Raw genomic sequence first — 20,405 nt, 5'->3', positions numbered from 1 at the left:
TTTGTCAGTTTTGACAGGATGTGGGGGAGATTTGGAAGTTATTGTAGAGGTGGTGGATAATTGTAATCCAAGGTGGGAGTAGGAGGTGAACAGATTGTAGTGTTTTTTGAGGTTGTGTAGTGCATGTTGTTCTAGTTCCTGTATGGAAAAAATTTCCATGTGTGAGATGGGATCCAAGAATTTGGGATACCACTGCAGGAGAATTTTATGGATGGAGAGGAGATACTGGAAGATGATTTGGGCCTGAGGATTATGTTGTTGAGGGTTAAGGATTGGCGGAATCTGAACAGATAGAGGGGAGGTCTTTGTGAAAGGAGAGGTTGCAGCCAGAAACAGGTAATTTGATTGGGGGGGGGGGGGGGGGGGGGGGGGGGACGACCACAAGCGAAGCAAATAGGCAGGAACAGTTAAGTGGGACAGGTTTCTGGCTAGGGATAAGAAAACTATCCTGTATTGGCACAGATGGAAGGAGCACACACCCATGGTGGAGGATAAAAACATGTACAGGTATGTAAATAATGAAGTATGTTCAAAAAATTAAAAAAAAAAAAATAAAAATAAATAAACTAAAATACAGGGGAAAAATCATGAGAAGGATGGACTGGATGAAATATGGGGAAACAATATGAAACCCGAGGGAGTGAGCCAACAGTAACAGGTAAAAACCAGCTGAAATCAATGTGAAAACACAAAGAGAGCAAAGAAAAAATAAATACGCAGACTGTAATGTGGGTTGCAGTTCTGTGGGTGGATATGCATGAAGAAGGGGTGACAGCAGATGTGACTAGACTAAGTGAGGCTAATAATTGTGAAATGGAATGGAGACAGGAAGAGTGACCAATTTGGAGGTCTAGGATTAATGATATCGGCTGGAGTAATGTGGCATATGAGATGCTGCATCAACAATCAGCGTGTAACCCTGTGATGCACATGGACAAGACAGTTACAAAATGTGATCGTAAGTGAGAGTGTATGTTGCAGTTTGGAAGGCGACAAATTAAACACTGGGAAGAAGAGAAAGGAGGACAGACAGCAGCATTGTAAAGTGTCAGAAAATGATAACAAAGGAACACAGCACTGGGTTATGAGATGGGAAAAAATCCATTCGACAAAATCAAACAAGATTACATTCTTTAATTGTATAGGTGGGTTCGAGATTTTAAAAAGGAAATCCAGTATGGAATAATGACAACACTATGAGGGAAGGATAGATTGCTACTCATCATACAGTGGAGATGTTGAGTCACAGCCTAATATTGTTAGGAAACATTTACATTGACAAATACTTATCATCCACAGACATTCTTAAATTCATTAAGGACAACTGTCTTCAAGAATCTATAATGAAGTTTATCAACCTGATTCTTACATTCCCTGTCACTACAGCTTCTTTGAAAGAAGTATGAGCATTCTAAGACAAATTAAAAATTGCCCTCACAATTCAATGACAAAAGACAGGTTCAGTTCTCGTTCCTAAAACCTGGTTAAACAAATTACAAGTGATCAGAAGTTTAAAGTCAACTTGATACATAACTTTGTTGCCAACAAGAATCAAAGCACCAATCTCCGGTATAAAAAGGTAACCCTACTGGCAATTAATCCATTGGGTTCACCACCCTAGCTCAGTGTGTCATGTCACAAGTTAGTACACTACAGTTTGTGGGTTTGGCCCAGTTACAGAATGCTTTTTCCTGCTGTCTTTTTCTTTATACTTACTACACTTTCACTTCCATTGCACTGGTTACGAAGTAGGTGGCAGGGAGATAAAAATACAGTTGTTTCGATATTCAATACGCAGAAGGTGCATACAAGTTGTTACAATTTATAGAGTAACACTTCATACAAACATCTGTAAGATAAATTGCTCCTGCACCATCAACATTTTATGACTGACATCTACCCACAGGAGCATTTAAGTTTCAAGAAATTTGTGGGGAAACTTATGTCATGAACATTCTACAGTTTGGTCTCTATGATATTAATTTTGCAGTCATAAATCAACATCTAAACTTTGTGGTTTTCACTCTTATTTTGGTCATGTACACAACATAGTTCAACGTCACCAAAAATAAAACTATACTATTAGCACTGAGCCTATGACCTATTGTGCACCAGTCTGACACTATACACACTTGGCTATCTCACCATTGCACCAGTAGTGTGTGTGTATATTTATTGGTTGTACTATGCAGGACACAGGTGTACAGGTGTGTTGATAGTATTCCACTTGTAAGGATACCCAAGTGTTTGCTGATACAGTCTCCCAAAACTATTTCTTGTGCATAAACACAATTGTGCTGCCATCCTGGCCATGTAATCAGTTCACTTTGTTGGTTACTACAGCGTTTTTTTAGTTACGAAGTAAATATGTCTGTTTAGCATCAGAATGAGAAATGATGAACAATTTTGTAAGTAGTCAGTAGCTAGAATGATAAATGTGTAACTATATCAAAATTCAATTGATTCCATAAGAAAATTTCATGTTTGTCTATTTATACACGGCAGAATAGCTTACGCTTCATACATGATACTAATAGTTCATAGAGCATGAAAACGCAGGATAAATACAGCATTTGGATGCAATCTGTTTTAGAGACAGATGTAAAGTTGATATTTAAGTATTGCTGTTCTAATACAGTCAAAAAGGAAGATTAGCTCTTACCTTCTTGTAAAGTACTTCGGAGGTGGAACATTAGCTTCACTTGACAAGTATGGGACAAGAAACTAACCAGGCTAAAGGAAGCATTCTGGTATTAGCCTGAAAGGATTTAGGAAAATATGAATATGGCTGCCAGAATGGCAATTTGAATTTACTCCTTCTGAAGAGAAGTCCAGTCTCAACAACTTTGTCAATGAAAAAGCATTATAACTACAATAAAAGTTCAGAAACCGCTACTGTTTGACTACAAGTAGGAATTTTAAAAGTTCAACAGCCCGGATTTAAGAACAGCAGCTTGTTCGGACAATTAAGAAAATTTACGGAAGTCTAATCCACTGTATAGGATGGAGAAAAAGGGCTGGTCGGCTTTGGTTACAATAGATCCAATCAATAGTGTGTGGCCAAAAACAGGATACATTGTCAATACATTTCTACAGTTATTCCAATTCAAACAAATGTCAGTAGTTGTTACCTTACTTTCATTTCAATTTCACACTGCCAGTAGACCAGATGTCGAAGTGATACAATGAGCATAAATTTTAGAATAGTATCAAATCTGAGAATAAGTAAGGTAAAACTGTTCTTAACTCAACAATTGGTTTGAAAATTTTGAACTTTTAATTTTTCATACAGGTGATAGAAGCAATAAGTATCACAAAAAACTGATCAGATGAGGTTTGAATCCTAGACCTCAGATTTGTGGCCTAGTGCTTTAGCACAAACTAAATGTCAATAATTGCTGCTGGTGGCATTTTTAACTGCCTAACACTCTTTGATCCACTCATACATTTCCCACATTGAAGTAGCCAGTCTGACAAGGTAAAGCAATTTTTTTAAATCTCTTTAGAACACAGCGTGTCAAAATAGTAGCCCAAATATCATTTCATTGTGAAACTTGACACTTCTGAATTTTATCAATATTCCTTTTACAGTGAGTACAGTGTGGACATTATACAGATACCATGTACAACTGTTTCTATTTAGACGTTTTAAGAATGTATGCATGTCGCCTAAAAGTATATACAGGTTTAGAAACATTAATACTGGTGCTGCCAATTTTGCCTAACCTGTGATGTCGTTTTAAGAAGGTATTATCAAAGTCCACGCAAAAATATGTTTTATACATACATAATGAGGTAGTTGCAGGAATTTGTAAAACCAAATATTTTTCATGAAAATATTTAATAACAAAAGAGTGACAAAAGGAACAACGTTACTCAAATAATCCATTACAAGGCTTATCAGTGAATCATTTGTTCTTCCAGAGCCTTAGCAATCCATTCTGGTTCAGTATTTGTTATCTTTTCAATTATCTGATTAACTTGGTAGCAAAGTGACTGTATTTGTTTGTCCCATGTTGGCAGAACTTCACGTGCTGAAATGGAAGAAATTAAAAATTACAAGCCATGACACAAACAGTAACAAGGGTTTTAAGATATAAATATCATTTTTCACACCACTCAAAAACAATAACAGAATATACAAACTTTCAAAGTGAACAATGGAATCAATCTGATCAATGTATCCATTCATACGGCCCTCTGTTATCATTTGACTAGCAATTTTTTCTGCTTTAATTGGAGGAATTTCCAGCAAGGCCCCAAGTTCTTCAAAAGTAATATTATTATAGAGTTTACTAGCAGATAGCAGATTGTGTTCAATGACTGCTCGCTCTAAGATTGTAGAACCTGCAAAAAATTTACAAAAATTGAAAATTCACATCAACTCACCACAAAACTGATGAGGTACTGAATTAAAGTCTCTCACAAAGAATGACCCAGTTTCACTCATAATAGTGATGCAGTGTGCTTCCTGAACAGTAACAGTCTGAGATACCAAAACAAGCTTTATGGCATGCAACTTAATACTGAGGGGTGAGTAACTGTAAGGATACTGAAGATATTTGTAGAATAAGAGCATCTTTTCATGAAAGTAGCAAAGCCTTTTTTTCCCTTTTACAAAGCCATAACTGCAGCTTATCAATAGAGGTCTCGACCAACAAATTTTAAATTCTGACAGACAATTTCATTTTTTCAAGTACAATTTTCATTATTTTTGTAGCACTTTCAGTACTATTGTTAAGCAATACTTTATAACTAAATTCATGAAGTTCATAATTGTAAAATAAACAACAATATTACTGTCTGATGCACATAAAATCTCAAAAAATTAAGAAGGTGGAATTTTTGAAAAGAACAGTGTCAACTGTAGGCTTCTCCGGCATAAATCTTGTAATATTCAAGTACTGATGTGATTGTAGAGAGCCGCTATAGCAAACCAAACTATGTGGCAGTTAGCTTCACACATTTAAGTATTTTAGATGCATCTTATGGGTATTAAATTTTTCTCCCATACTCAGGGCACAGATTTTAGACCACTGTTATATAATACATATAACCTACTCATATAGTTTAATACATAGCACACTAGCTTGCGAGAGGGGCTGATCCAGGTGCAATTTTTTTGAGTTTTTTGGTTACTGATCAGCATCTGTTATACCTACTACTTTAAGCATGTGAATTCCAACACTTGTTTCTGTTAAATCCATAACACGCGATCTAGTGTGCTCCATCCCAGTTTCAGTAAAATACCAGTGACTGTGACAAAATAGTGTTCAACACACAAAATGTGTTACAATTACTGCATATTTTCTGTCTCTGTTTCCTTTATCTCTAGTACTTTTATTACACAATATTTACTAGACAGGAAACTCACCATCAGGAGTAAGTGCCTTCTGATGTGGTTGAAGCAAATTCCCAAATTCTTGCAGTTCTGAGCGGCGAATGATCCTGTCTAAATACATTTTTTCTAAAATGGAGTATGCTGGTAACTGCTGGCATCTCTCATCCTTGAACAGTGTTGCCAGCATACGACTTCGCTGTTGGCCTATAATATTAGAACAAATAAATAATAATGTTTAGGGAGAACAAGTTCATCAACATATTATTAGTGTCTAAAGGCTACTGCCTATTTTTTACTTAATGCTTAGCAGTAAGTATTTCAGCTGTCCAACAAATTAGAGTGGGAACACTTGCTTAAAATGCGAAATGAAAGTTAATTACAGCACAATACATACTGCACAGCTACACTATTGTCAGTCAGCACAATGTAGTCACACAGGTGTGGGTGCATGTGCGCGAGAGAGAGACAGAGACAGAGAGAGAGAGAGAGAGAGAGAGAGAGAGAGAGAGAGAGAGAGAGAGAGAGGGGGGGGGGGGGGTGGGAGGGGTTGGGGGGGTGGGGGGCAGGGGAGGGGCACACGTACGCATCTTTCAATCACTCAATGCCTTTACTAAACATTGGATTTCTTCCTTTAGGCCTATTCTTATTCCATCAGGATTCTCTATTGTCATATGTTTCTTTGGAGAGGCTTTTACAGAGGACAAAGAAGACTGTCAAAAAGTTAACTACTTTGAACTACTGTGCATATTTACATTGCACATTGGATTTGAGTATAGTCTTACCTTGATAACATAAATCAAAATGTCACAGAGATTAAATACACCAGAGAAATAGAACTGAACAAAATGGACAAGCATTAAAGGTAGAGTCTCCTAAAATTCATTACTATGTCCAGTCTTGTAATGAACTAATGTAAATGACCTTCCAATGACTTGACAACTCTGTTCTAAAATTTTCATGTGTGTTAAACATACTACGATACAAAGACTCACCTCATGCACTTTTAACAGAAAGAAAGAAGCTGCTGATAACTCATACAGATGACGAAGGACACACATCAAATGAAGAAAATGAAAAATGATATGGCATTGTTGGCCGGGAGGTCCCAACCTTAAGTTCAGGCACCCAATCAGGAAGAGTTTTCTTCCTTTACACACAGTGGCCTCCTCTTATGCAGTGTAGAGTTGTGTCTCCATCATATACTGGGTGTAGGTGACTACAGAGTGTGTGAGTGAGAGTCACTGTGTTGTATGATGAGATAAGAGTGAGGGTGAAACCAGATGTCATATAGCTTACTCCTTTAAACCAGATAAAAGTGGACCAGCACACTTAACACCCCCATCCAACTGACAAGTCCACAATCAATAGTGTCACGCGACCCCAGACCATGAAACACTGCAGAAAGGTTTGGAATTTAATTCCTGATATTGGTGCCAAGTCAAGTGATCAGAAACTATACACCACCACCTCTCTTTCCCATGCCAATCATATATTGGTGGCGATAAATACTACCTCCATCTGGATCTGAAGCAAAAGTCTCCAATTTTAGTACCACTGCAAAGGCATGCGTTAGCAACTTTTGCTGTGGAGGTGAGTTACAAACAAAATGTATATGCATAATTCCTTTGATACTACTTGGATAAAATATCAAAATGAAGTCACACGCAAATTAAGCATGTTTAGCACTTAAAAGCATCTCCCACTGTCTTATTTTACAACTTTCTGCTGTCTCACGGAATTTTCTTCTGGAGCAATGCAGATGAAATAAATAAAATTCAATTACAAAAAGCAGTCAGTAACAGTACTGTGTGCAATAGACATCCACACATCTCCTAGGTTTGTTCAAATATCTTTGAAGTCTTCCTTCCCAGTAAATTATTTATCTTTATGGTTAAACATAGACAAATAGCAAATCACTGTTGAACACTATATTTAAATACTACCTCATAACTGTATTGCATGATATTTCTTAAGTGAATTAAATAAACTTCGTACTTGAGAAATGTCTTCAGATTGTCCATTTTAATTGAAATATCATTTACACCGGCAAGTTCCATAGTTACTGTGAATTTTAGTTACAGGGATAAAAAAGAGGAGGAGGAGGAGGAGGAGGAGGAGGAGCAGCAAATAGTTTTTAGACAAAGCACACAGCAACGATGACAAATGTTAAGTGCATTTGCCACTAAAGTGTCATACTAACTACGAATTAACTGACTACAATGGGGACAATTGTAAAGGGGTTTGTAAAAGCCGGTATCTAATTATAAACAACACAAATCCCATAAAACCCATGGAATACTAGTTTGTAAATACTGAAATATAAGTAGTCTTACATTCAGAAGTGATGAGAAGTGTTACAGCAGAACCAAATGTCTATTTTATTTGGTGGAGAATTTTATGATAGCAATACACCTTTCAAACAAAAATTTCTATATTTTATTCCATCCTCTTTCCTCAAACATTTAAACATGAAACTTTTGATGCAATCTCAATAAAAGCCATCCTCATGACACATCAAGCTAAACCTTATAACACCGTCTCCATCTTTGATAATGATCTCAGTTCAGTGATACCTGGCAGCATGCTCGCAGGGCCGAACTGGTTAGACGACCGCTTGTTGCAAGTGGGAAATTCGGGTTCAAGTCTCAGTTTGGCAAACATTTTCATTTTTTCTGAAATGTTCTACAGCTGATGCGGAAGCATAATCGCAAGTTGAGAGTTCATCCAGTAATACCACGCGAGGCGACAGCAGTTATTACAATTCATGTTCGACTGGACAAGGATTCAAATCCATGTCTGACCATCCAGATGCGTGTGTTCTGCAATTTATGGAAATCAGTCAACACAAATGCCAAGATGGTTCCCTCATCCTTGGAACATTCCAAGCTTGTGCTTCATCACCAATGACATGCCTGTTTATGAGATGTTAAATCCCCACCTTCAGTCCAATTCAGTGATGTGAGCCCACAAGTTTGCTCATGTCTCCCATGTACAGATAAAGTGCCAAATCGATAATTAGAGCCTGCGTAGCTGCTTAACTAACAGGATGTTGCTTGCTATGTTTCATGCACCATTTCAAATAGTCCAGAAATTTCCATATGATTAAAAGGGTCAGTTAAGATGCAATTGACCAAAATCACCTGCAGTAAGCAATTGTCCAGTTTCTGTGCCTGACCCACTGAAGACTTGTCATTTTATGTGTGACTGTGAGTAATGGTCTTTTGTAAGGTACCCAACTCAAAACTTAGATTACATTCAGTTCCTTTTGCAATATTCATTCAGAAATTAGTTGAGGTGGACCTGCATTCACTGAAAACAGCACTGTCTGCCAGGTTTGAAACTGACTGTCATCAAAAAGGTGATACACTCATCTCCAGTCCCTGTAGGTTAGGATCTTCTTACAATTATTTCTCTTAGGCCCTGTTACACCATTCCAAACAAAAGCTTCTATCCACCATTCCATCCTATCTCCACATTGTACTGCACTGATTCCATGAAACTGACTGTCCCACCCCACAAACACAAACAAACAAAAATTCAATGTCATGACATTTGTCAGCAGTGGAGTGTCACAGCACTGCTTGGTACCAGTTCTACACCACCTCCAAAGTAGCCAGTGTGCTATTTTAAATGGGTAATTAATGTTTTATCCAGTGAGCATAGGTTTGAAAGTGTGGGATTGAATGTTCTCACACTCTGGTATTGCTGAGAGCCATTCATCTTTTTATTATCAAGCCTATTGGTCCCAAGAAAGAAACTTATGTTTCTGAAATATCACCATATATCACTTTTAGCAAAAATGTATTTTTGTGGCTTTTTCTCTTACTAATATTATTTCATTGAACTCCTAAGGGATTGATTTTAACCGGTCTTTATATGACTTTCTAATGTGTGCACTATATCTACATAAAGCCAGTTTCGGAAGCCTCAGCATTATTTCCATACAAACTACATCAAAGCTTTAATCACAGTTTTTTGATATGATGTATACTACACCCATACAGCATTGGGACATTTAAGTTAAAATGTGTGATCTGTCAACATTGGTGGAATTAGAGAATGAACACTTACATAGCTAAAGACAGTCAACTACAGGAACTTCCTGGCAGATTAAAACTGTGTGCTGGACCAAGACGAACTCTGGACCTTTGCCTTTCATGCGCAAGTGCTCTACGAATTGAACTATCCAAGTACGACTCGTGACCTTTCCTCACAGCTTTACTTCTGCCAGTACTTCATCTTCTATCTTTCATATCAGTGCTAACTCCACTGCAGGGTGAAAATTTCACTCTGAAAATATCATCCAGGCTAAGCCATGTCTCCGCAATATCCTTTCTTCCGTGAATGCCAAACTTGCAAGTTTTGCAGGAGAGCTTCTGTGAAGTTTGGAAGGTAGGAGATGAGGTACTGGTAGAAGTAAAGCTGTGAGGACAGGTCTTGAGTGATGCTTGGATAACTCAGTCTATATAGCACTTCACACAAAAGAGAGAGGTCCCAAGTTCGAGGCTTAATCTGGCACACAATTTTAATCTGCAAGAAAATTTTATATCAGCACACACATTGCTGCAGAGTGAAAATATCATTATGGAACTACAAAAATTCCCAACCCCTCCATCCCCCACTCACAAAGAGAGGGGCAGGAGTGTGAGGGAAAATAGGGGGGGGGGGGGGGAGGAGGGAGGGAGAGGAGATCTCGCCATCATTCACCTGAAGTAAGTTAGAAAATAGTAGTATCTTTACACTAGTACACACAGTACACAAACACTGCACAACATTATTTAACATTATTATTTTTAATAATGATATATCCACAATAAGTGGATAATTATTTAAAAAATGTACTACCTGCTGAAGCAAGGACTGTGCATATTAGTGCATTTCTTAATGCAGTCATACGTTCATCCTCATGAATTATGGTTCGGTAAGAAAGTTCATTATAACGCTGAGCTGCCTCAATAAATTTTCGGCGGTAGTCTAGTACTCTAGCATAACAGACTTTGTAATAAATCTGTAACTGTTCATTTCTTGATTCAGCCTGTATATGAAATAGTAGACAGAAATTAGTGAGAGAGTAACTGAAATATCAAAACAGAAATACAAAAAATTATCATCAAAATATTTATTAGAGCATATTATATGTTAGAATAATCATGCATCATGTGTAACATTTTAGAAACACTATTACTACGTCTTTTTCTTGTGGTAGGAGTGCATTACTTGATGAACTTTACAACGAAGGATTTTTGCTGACCTGGAAATTATCACAAAGTTATTTCTCATTCACAGCTGTATGACAAGTGCATCATCCCCTGTGTAAATAATTGCCAGGTTACTTACAAGGGTAAGTCAATTATTATCTGCAAAGTAGTTAAAATTTTATTGTAATCAAATAGGAAACTTACAAGAACATCATTTTCGACAGTCTCCTTGTGTTTCAATGCACTTGGGTCATTGTACAAGCTTCCTGATGCCCTAATAAAAGAAGGTTCTCGGTTGAACGGAGAGCCAGGAATTCACCGCTTCTTTCACTGCTTCGTTTGAGGCAAATCAACAGATCCTTAGTGCCTGTTTGAGTGGACCAAACAAGTGACAGTCAGAAGGGGCATGATTGAGACTATACGGAGGATGATCCAGAACGTCAAATTTGAGTTTCTGGAGCATTTCAGCAGTATGCAGATGGGCATTGTCATGCAACAACACAACACCATTTGACAGGAATCCTCAGCATTTGCTTTGAATTGCAGGCTTTAGTCTGGCTGTAAACATCTCACTGTAACATACACTGTTTATTGTTGTGCTCCTTTCCCCATAATGTTCCAGTACTGGATCTTGTGCATCCCAAAAAACCGTAAGCATCAGTTTTCCTGCAGACAGTTGGGTCTTGAACTTTTTCTTGCATGGCGAATTTGGATATTTTCATTCCATACTCTGCATTTTACTCTTCGGCTCGTGATGATGGATCCATGTTTCGTCACCAGTAATGATCCTGTCTAAGAAGTTATCCCCTTCATTACCATAGCGATCCAAATGATTTTTGCAGATGTCTAAGTGTGTTTGTTTATGCAACTGTGTGAGTTGTTTTGGGACCCATCTCGCACAAACTTTATGATACCTAAGTCTGTTAAGGGTGATTTCGTAGGCAGAACCGTGATCAAATTGCAGACAATGTGCCACTTCGTCAATAGTTAATCACCTGTCTAAGATAATCATTTCATGTGAACACTCAACAGTTTCTTCATTTGTGGCGGTAAATGGTTGTCCGGCTCCTTTATCATGTGTAACACTTGCGCGACCATTTCGGAATTTTTCAATCCATTTGTAAACACTCCGTTGTGGCAAAACACCGTTCCTGTACTGTACTGAAAGCCTTTGATAAATTTTGGTCCCTGATACACCTTCTGACCACAAAAAAGGATCACTGAACGCTGCTCCCCTTTGGTGCAAATACACAGCGAAGCAGCCACAATTAACAGCACGGCAGTAATAATGAAACTAACCTAGCAGCTTGAAAATTGCAAAGATATAACAACAAATAAATAAAGCACGTGTCAACATAGAACGACAGTACTACCAAAACAAACAAAACTGTAACTAAACTGCAGATAATAATTGACTTACCCTTGTATAATAGCACCAACAGAAATAGCTCTAATCCTAAAGATTTCAAATAATGCAAAAGCACTCTTGCCTGTGACAAGCTACAACAGGAATATTAGTGAACACAGGATAAAATGAGAGCCCCCAAAAATACAAAAATATGGCACATGTGGCAACTTGCCTGCAGCAGTGATGCTCTATTTATGTAAGCTTCTGCCTGAACAGGATCATCATCTTCTAGATACAACCTTGCTATCTTGAGGTATGTATCCAGCTTGTAGTCTACAGTGTACTGCCTAAAAACCAAGATACAATGTCTCAGGAATCCAGTTTACATGTACAATGTTTTGCAGTTAACACATAAAAGATAACGTGCACTTCAATGCACTACAATGCAAAGTAGTAATATCCTGCAAGTATGATTCCATGTACCTTACACATTACCTGATCAGCAGTATCCAGACACTTCTATGTAATACATAACTGACAACTAGATGTCACAAGAAGTGGACTTGCCACTATAAAATGAGAAGGAAGGGGTGGGGTGGGGTGGGGTGGTGGGTGAGGGGGTGACAAGCAGCACTGTATTACAATCACAGTGGAATGGGTCATTAAGGAGAGCTCAGCAACTTCGAATGTGGACTATTCACTGTATGTCACCTTAGTAAAAAAACATTAGGGACATTTCCACCATTTTAACACGAAACCAAATCAGGCACACCTCATGTACTGATGGGTAGTGACCGTCTAGCATTGTGAAGGATTGATGTAAAAAACAACACAAAACCTGGAAAGAATCAATCTCATTCCAAAGTGCTAGCAGCAGTCCACATAGTATAATGACTGACTGGGGGTAGTTTAAAGAAAAATGGGGCACAATGGTCAAACTGCTCCTCGTAAGACACAGATTGGAAAAACAGAATTTCTGGTCAGATGAGTCTAGGAATAAAATACAAAATTACATAGTGTTTACACAGGAGTATGCCTTTTAATGAATAATGAAAAATGAAAGTAGATCAACTGCTATGAACAATTTAGCAAACAAATATAACAGAAAATCCTGTGTGAAAAATAAATATGTAAAGGAGTAGTACAGATAACTTGATGAATAGCACTGGGCATTTGATAGGAAAATCAATGAGATGAAAAGGTTGCTAAGCAATGTTTACAGTTTCATTTGTGTACCAATCAATCAATGACTCAATGCTGGAACTGTTCAGTGACTTGTTACCTTTACTTTTTAAATTTTTTATATTTCACCAAGTACTTTTTGTTATCATATTTTACTCAGGTTATTTATAATGTCTGTTCAAAAAATTGCAGAACGCTCGTAATTTTGCCCCAATGGTGTGCTGGAGCGAAATGCAGTTGGTAGTCTTGTGTTTAATGTGTAACTGCCGGAAGTTTCATTTTTGTATATCTGTAAGTTATTCTTCAGTGCTGTATTGAGTAGAGCGTTGTGTCGCAAAGTTCACAAATTTCAAGATGGCAGAGTTAGAGGAGCAAAGTGCCTGCATTAAATTTTGTGTGAATCTCACCAAAATCTTTACAGAGACGTACCAATTGATGCAGGAAGCCTATGGTAATGAATACTTAAGCCGTACTCAGTGTTACAAATGGTTCACACGAGTTAAAAATGGGTGGATGGAAGTTAAAGATGACCCTCATTCAGGATGCCCTTTGACATCTACCGACAATGCTCATGTCAGGAATATCTACGAAATAGTGCATGCCAATCTAAGAGAGATTGCACAATTACATAACATTTCAGCTGGATCATGTCATGAAATCCTGACACAGAATTCTGGAACGCATTGTGTTGCTGACAATTTTGTCCCATGGGCTCTTGAGTTAAGACCAGAAATACCTTTGCCTAATGATCTGTGAAGAGCTTCTGGATCATGCAAATGAGAATGCAATGTTCCTTAAGAGAATCTTGACTGGTGATGAGACATGGGTCTATGGTTATGATGTTGAGTCCAAGGTTCAGTCTTCACAATGGGTCAGGGAAGGTTCTCCAAGGAAAAAACTCATCAGGTCAGGTCAAATGTCAAAGCCATCTTGATAATTTTCTTTGACTTTGAAGGATTTGTCCATCATTAAGCTATTAATTGAATGTACTATTGGGACATGTTGCACACTGCAAGAAAATGTGAGAAGGAATCAACGTGAAATGTAGTGAGACAATTCATGGCTCTTGCATTACGGTAACACACCCGCATATTCATCCCTGTTGGCGTGTGACTCTTGCTCAGAAAATGAAATCACCTGCAAGAGGCATACCAAAACTGCTTCTGGAAGTGGAAACCATGTAGAACACATTGCATCAATTGTGGAGGCGAACATATCTAGAAAGCAGATTAAGTGATGCTTGGTTCTAAAGCTTTATGCCATGCAATTGGTATTCCAACTAGGCAGAATAGTCATGCAGTGGGAGTATAGGGAGTGGCTGGGTTCTTCAAAATGCAATAAAAATACTGAAGAAAATTAGTGTAAGCCAGAAGAAAAAACCAAACTTACTACTAGGCATCTGCACTCATGGCAGCAGCAGTCAATATGAGAGAGACTACAACCAATAACTCTGAAGTTCTAGATAATGGAGAACTAAACACTACCCACATTCTAGATAATGGAGTACTAAACACTACCCACAGCTCATAATGGAAGGTAAGCACTTGGAATTCCGTAACATCCCATGTTATGCACGCAAAATGAAACTGTTAATAACACTTAAGAAGACAAAAGCACAACAAGCAACACACACTATCTAGTTTTGGGCTGCAGTATTCTCCCCCCCCCCCCTCCCTTCCCCCCAATCATGGATAAAATAATAATATACTTTCACACACACAGTTTGCATTTCATTCACTCATGTTTTGGTAACAGCCCTTTTATCTGTTCCAGCTGCAGATTTTACACAGAAATAAATTACTTACTTCTGGCCTGTTTCCAATGGAATTCCCACCAAAACATTAGCTGCTTCTCTCCATGCTTGCTCACGTTCGTAGATCTCAGCAAGATGTTGACGGATGGCAGCCACCTGCTCTTCAAAGGAGATAACACGAGGCTGTACCTGAAAAATGGAGGTAACTTCTAGTATTTATACAGTTTGGCTTGCATTTCACAACTTTCATACAATTGCCAAACATTAAAAACAAAATGTTATAATTATCAGAAAAGCCTATGTTCAACATATTAGCAACACATATCAAATACATTTTGAAGTTTCTAATTATATTTTTCAGTATTGAGCCCTGAGTGGTAATTCACCGAGAACAAACTTCATGTGAAACAAAAGTTTATCAATAGATTGAAAATAAAAGTAATGTTTCTGCTGTAAACTTCTTGGAGCTTCCTGTTATGACATACAATATCCCTTATTTTTACAATGCCCAAACCAGTTTTACCTAGCATAATAGGTTACGAAGGTGACTATTACATCAACAAATTTCTATTAGGGCTACAATGTGAGTGGTGATGAATACCTTACTAAAGCATTTGCTACAATGGCCAATAACTCAGATGGCAAACCCAATTGGAAATGTAAATGGTTAAAAAATGTGCATTCCATCAGGAAGTGGCAGACAGTTAAAACTAGGGCACAATGTTTACTTATCAAAAGACGATGGCTACAAAGGCAGTGCCCAATATGCAGCCTAGTTAAAATTACCTCCTCCCAGCGGGAGGGCCGAGAGGTGGTCATCCAAGTTCCTGGGAGAGACTTAAGAAGCCGGATACTATTCCCATGAAGGGAGGACCATTGGCGATGCCAAAGGGACACCACCTCCTACCAGATGGCAACAGAGAGATCATCAGAGGGAATACAGGAACTTATGGGCTGAGGTACGAGGACTACAGCCTCGGCAGCAGCCTCGTTTCCTGGGAGAATGACATGACCAGGAACTCCCAGAAACATCACACTAGCTCCACCAAGAGTGAGCAAGTGACAGTTTTCCTGGACATGCTGCACTAAGGGATGGGCAGTGTACCGTGCACATAGTTTTGAAGGGTGCTGAGTGAGTCTGCGCAGACAACACAACTGAAAAGGCTGTGTTGCTGGAGGTACTCCACAGCTTGATACAGAGTGAAGAGCTCAGCTGTAAACACTGAGCAGTGTGCCAGAAGCCCATATTGATAGACACAGGTGCCAATGATGGAGGCACACCCAACCCCATAGTCAGTGCGAGAGTCAGTGCATAGAAAGGTACTATCACAAAGTTCAATGCGAAGGTCATGAAACTGAAGGTGATAGACTGAGGCTGGAATAGTGTCCTTAGGAAACGAATGAAGGCCAAGGTTAACATGGGTTGCTTCACAAAGCCAAGGTGGTTAAGGATTCACAGCCACCAGGAAAGTTGCAGGTAGTGTGAATTTAAGCCATCCTAGAAGCGCCGAAAGCGAACTCCAGGAGGTAACAGAGAAGAGGGACATGCCCCATACTGGCAATCAAAGGAGTCATCAAAGGAGGCATAGGATGGTGGCCACGCACGGCAGGCAAATGGCATGCATTCCTGCTGAGGAGAAAGTCAAGGCGGCAGGACAGTGGTAGTTCAGCAGCTTCAGCATACAGACACTCAACTGGGATACTGTAAAAGATGCCCATGGCCAAATGGATGCCATGATGGTGGATAGTGTTGAGACAGTGCAAAAGAGAGGGATGGATGCACAAACAGATAAACAAAGCACCCATAGTCGAGTTTTGAACAGACAAGGGACTGGTACAAACTGAGGGTGGTGGATCAATTGGCACCCCAGGAAATATCATTGAGGACACACAGGGCATTGAGGAATCAAGCACAGCGGGCTGTCAAGTAGTGACACATGGGAGGAACAAGAGAGTGTCCTATCGAGCATGAGCCCCAGGAATTTCGTAGTTTCAACGAACATAGGGACAACAGGCCTAAGATGTAAAGATGGTGGGAGAAACTAATTACATCACCAGAAATTAATACAGTCAGTTTTGTCAGTAGGAAAGCGAAAGCCACTGTCGATGCTCCAGAAGTAAAGATGATCAAGACATCGCTGAAGATGCTGCTCAGTGAGACAGGTCTATGGAAAACTGCAATAGATGGCAAAATTGTCAACAGAAAGGGAGTCAAAGATGCCCAGCGCGAGACAGGCCATTATAGGGTTAATGGCGATAGTAAAGAGGATGACGCTCAGGACAGAGCCCTGAGGCACACTGTTTTCCTGGATAAAGGTGTCCGACAAGACAGAACCCCCATGCACCTTGAAAACTTGGTCTTTTAAAAGTGCCTGAAGGAAACAGGGCAGGCGGCACAGAAGGCCCATGTGTAAAGAGTACAGAGGATACCAGGTCTCCAGCTGCTGTCATAGGCCTTCACCAAATCGAAAAACAAGGCCACAGTCTAGGGTTTCCGCAGAAAACCATTCAGACATGGGTGGACAAAGTAACGAGATGGTCAACTGCAGAACACCATTCTCAAACTCCATACTATGCCTTCATCAGTGAATTGCGAGACTCTGGTCACCAAACCAGCCGGGCATGAATCAATTGTTCCATCACCTTGCAAACGCAGATGGTAAGAGATATGAGGCAGTAGCTATAAGGAAGGTGTTTGTCCTTACTGGCTTAGGTATGGGTATGACAGTGGCTTCACGCCAGCATCTGCAAAACATACCCTCTGCCCAGATGTGGTTGTACTTATGAAGCAGAAAGGGCTTGCCCACAGGAGAAATGTGCAGCAACATCTGAGTGTTAGCATCATCTGGGCCCGGGGTGGAGGATCGGAATGAAGTCAGAGCAACATCTAGCTCCCTCATAGTAACGGCAGCATTGAAGCACTCCATGATTCTGAGAAGAGAAATGTATCATCCAAATCACTTTCGCTCATTTCCGATGGAGGAAGGCAGGGTGACAGTGGGGGGAGCTCGAAATCTCCACAAAATGGCGACCTAAGGTGTTGGACGTAGTAATAGGGTCCATGATGATACTGTCCCTACCGTCAGGTGGGAAATTGGGGAATGGATCTTGGTCCCAGAGAGCTGTTGGAGGTTGGCCCACACGACGGAAGAGGGAGTGGAACTATTGAAAGAGCTAGTGAATGAAATCCAGCTATCTTTTTCGCTATCCCAAAGAATGTGATGACACTGTGCACACAACTGTTTTTAATAAATGAAGTCTGCCCTCTTAAGATGACGGTTAAATATAAAGAGAGCACATCTCCGCACATGAATTGCGTCGTGGCATGCCTCAGTCCACCAAGGGATAGGGACATGAAGTGGTAAAGACGAAGTGTGAAGAATGGAACGTTCTACGGCAGTAAGGATAACATTTGTAAGATACTCTACATGATCATCACAATTGGGGAAATGTTGTTCGTCAACAGTTGTCAGGGAGGAGTAAAGCCCCCAGTCGGCCATAGTAAGCTTCCATTTCGGTGTGCGCGTAGATGGGGTAGGTGTCTGCAAACGGATAGCACACAGGAAATGGTTGCTGAAGTATGTGTCAGAGAGAACTGGCCACTTGAGACAATGGGCAAGCTGGGCAGTGCAGAAGGATAGGTCCAAATTGGAACAGTTACGAGTGGAGTCTGGAAGGAATGTGGATGCTCCAGTGTTAAGGCACAAGAGGTTAAGTTGATTGAGAAGGTCAGCTAAAAGGGCAATTCTCAGACAGGTTCTAGGAGAACCCCAAAGGGCATGGTGCATATTAAAGTCACCGAGCAGCAGAAAGGGGTGAGGTAGCTGCCCAGTAAGCTGGAGCAAGTCTGCCCTGGTGACATCAAATAGTGGAGGGATATAAACAGTACAAAGGAGAAAGGTCAAGTGAGGGAGGAAAAGCCAAACTGCAACAGCTTGAAGGCGTTTAGTCAGGGTGATAGGTTGACTACGAATGTCATCCTGTATGAGCACTGTGACTCCCCATGAGAGGGAACACCATCTGCTGGGGGGAAGATCAGAAAGGACCGAGAAGAAATGCAAAAGCTGAAAGTGGTTGTGAGAATGCAATTTTGTTTCCTGAAGGAAGAGAACAAATGAACCCTGCAATTCTAAGAGCAGCCGTAAATCCTCTTTGTTAGATCAACGACCACGAACGTTCCATTGGAGGATTCATGACGAAGAAAAAATGAAGGCGTGTCACCTCGGCAGCTGCTAAGTGCCAGCCTTCAGATTCGCTGCTACAGGACACAGAGGCATTCTTCTGTTATCCTAGAGATTCAGGGCAGAAAAAGGGTTGGTGTTATGCACCGGCGACACGAATGCCGGACAGGCAATTGTATCACGTGGCAACACTGTCTAAGAGGACCGTCAAGTTGGCAAAGAAGAAGACTGTTTGCCTTTGATTGATTTCTTGAAGCCTTTCTGGTTGGCAGACAAAGATCCAGATGTTTGTTGGCTGGAGGGATTTATGAAGCCTCCACAGGAGTATTCCTTCTGTCCTTTCTGACCTGTCGGTTATGTAGCTGGTGGCCTCGCCCCATGAGGCGAAAGTTTGGTGGTGTGCTGCTGAGCTGGAGAAGGATATGGGGACATTACAATGAGGCTGGGCGATTTCAAAAGTGTGGTGCTAAATTTGAAGTCCCACGTCTGTGTGGCCATGTCCTTGGAGTGAGATGTAGAAAGAACAGTACTGTAGAACACAGGGTTTCCGAACAAGCCAACAATTTGTGAGCAACAGGGTAAGGCACTTTTCCTTCACCCTGATCTCCTGGACAGTCCACTCATCAAGATACACGGGACAATTGTGGTAGGATGCAGCGTGGTCGCCATCGCAGTTGATGCACCAGGAAGGAGGCAGTGGACAATCGCCCTTGTAAGCATCCCTACCACGGGTTACACATTTGGCTGGGTGCTGACAGGACTCTCAAATGCATTAGGTTCAGAATATATTGTCCACCTGTGGTAACTTCATAACCTGCTTTGATCTTTGATGGAACAACCACTCTATCAAAAGTGAGGAAGAGTGCAGGTGGGCATTAAGGAGGCATGTACTTTTTTCATCACCCGATGGATTGCAATGACACCCTGATCAGAGATGCACATTTGCCTCAGTCAGGCCATCGAGCAGCCTAGCGTAAATAATACCACGGGAGGAATTCAGCATTCAATGGGCCTCGACAAGAACAAGATAGCCATGGAGGAGCGAAGCTGCAAGGAGTTGTGCTACAGAATCAGAAGTAGTCTCCAAAAGCAAAGTGCCACTGCTTAAAAGAGAGCAAGATTTCACACAACCAGCAATTGCATCAACACATTTCCAAATAATAAATGGATTTACCATGGCGAAAGAATGACAGTCTTCAGTACATGAAATCACAAGCAACTGTGGTGCAGCTGTGAGGGTCTTGGAATCGGTAGCCTCATTCAGTTCATGTTTCGTAGCCGTTGACTGTGAAGATGATTGGCTCACTGTGAGACAATCCCCCTTGACTGCCATGCTCTTGATGGTACACTCCTTCCAACTGGGGTCCCCCTTCAAAAGGTGGTGCCCCCACCTTAGGTGACT

General features: G+C 40.3%; 1 protein-coding gene across 1 annotated transcript in view; it reads right to left on the bottom strand.

Moving 5' to 3' along the window:
• Positions 1-3,822: 3,822 nt before the first annotated feature.
• LOC126329165 (COP9 signalosome complex subunit 4) overlaps positions 3,823-20,405 on the bottom strand; it is a 61,022-nt gene continuing 44,439 nt past the window's right edge. The window contains exons 4-9 of the mRNA XM_049996130.1: positions 14,875-15,011; positions 12,120-12,234; positions 10,187-10,376; positions 5,375-5,545; positions 4,147-4,347; positions 3,823-4,034 (exon numbers count right to left, since the gene is read on the bottom strand). Of these exons, the coding sequence (XP_049852087.1) occupies positions 3,901-4,034; positions 4,147-4,347; positions 5,375-5,545; positions 10,187-10,376; positions 12,120-12,234; positions 14,875-15,011 (948 nt within the window). The 3' untranslated portion in view covers positions 3,823-3,900. The remainder of the gene's footprint in view (positions 4,035-4,146; positions 4,348-5,374; positions 5,546-10,186; positions 10,377-12,119; positions 12,235-14,874; positions 15,012-20,405) is intronic.

The sequence above is a fragment of the Schistocerca gregaria genome, chromosome 2 (genome assembly GCF_023897955.1).
Source record: "Schistocerca gregaria isolate iqSchGreg1 chromosome 2, iqSchGreg1.2, whole genome shotgun sequence".
Classification (NCBI taxonomy): domain Eukaryota; kingdom Metazoa; phylum Arthropoda; class Insecta; order Orthoptera; family Acrididae; genus Schistocerca; species Schistocerca gregaria.
The sequence above is the reverse complement of the archived record's forward strand: the minus strand, read 5'-3'. Positions and strand labels throughout refer to the sequence as shown.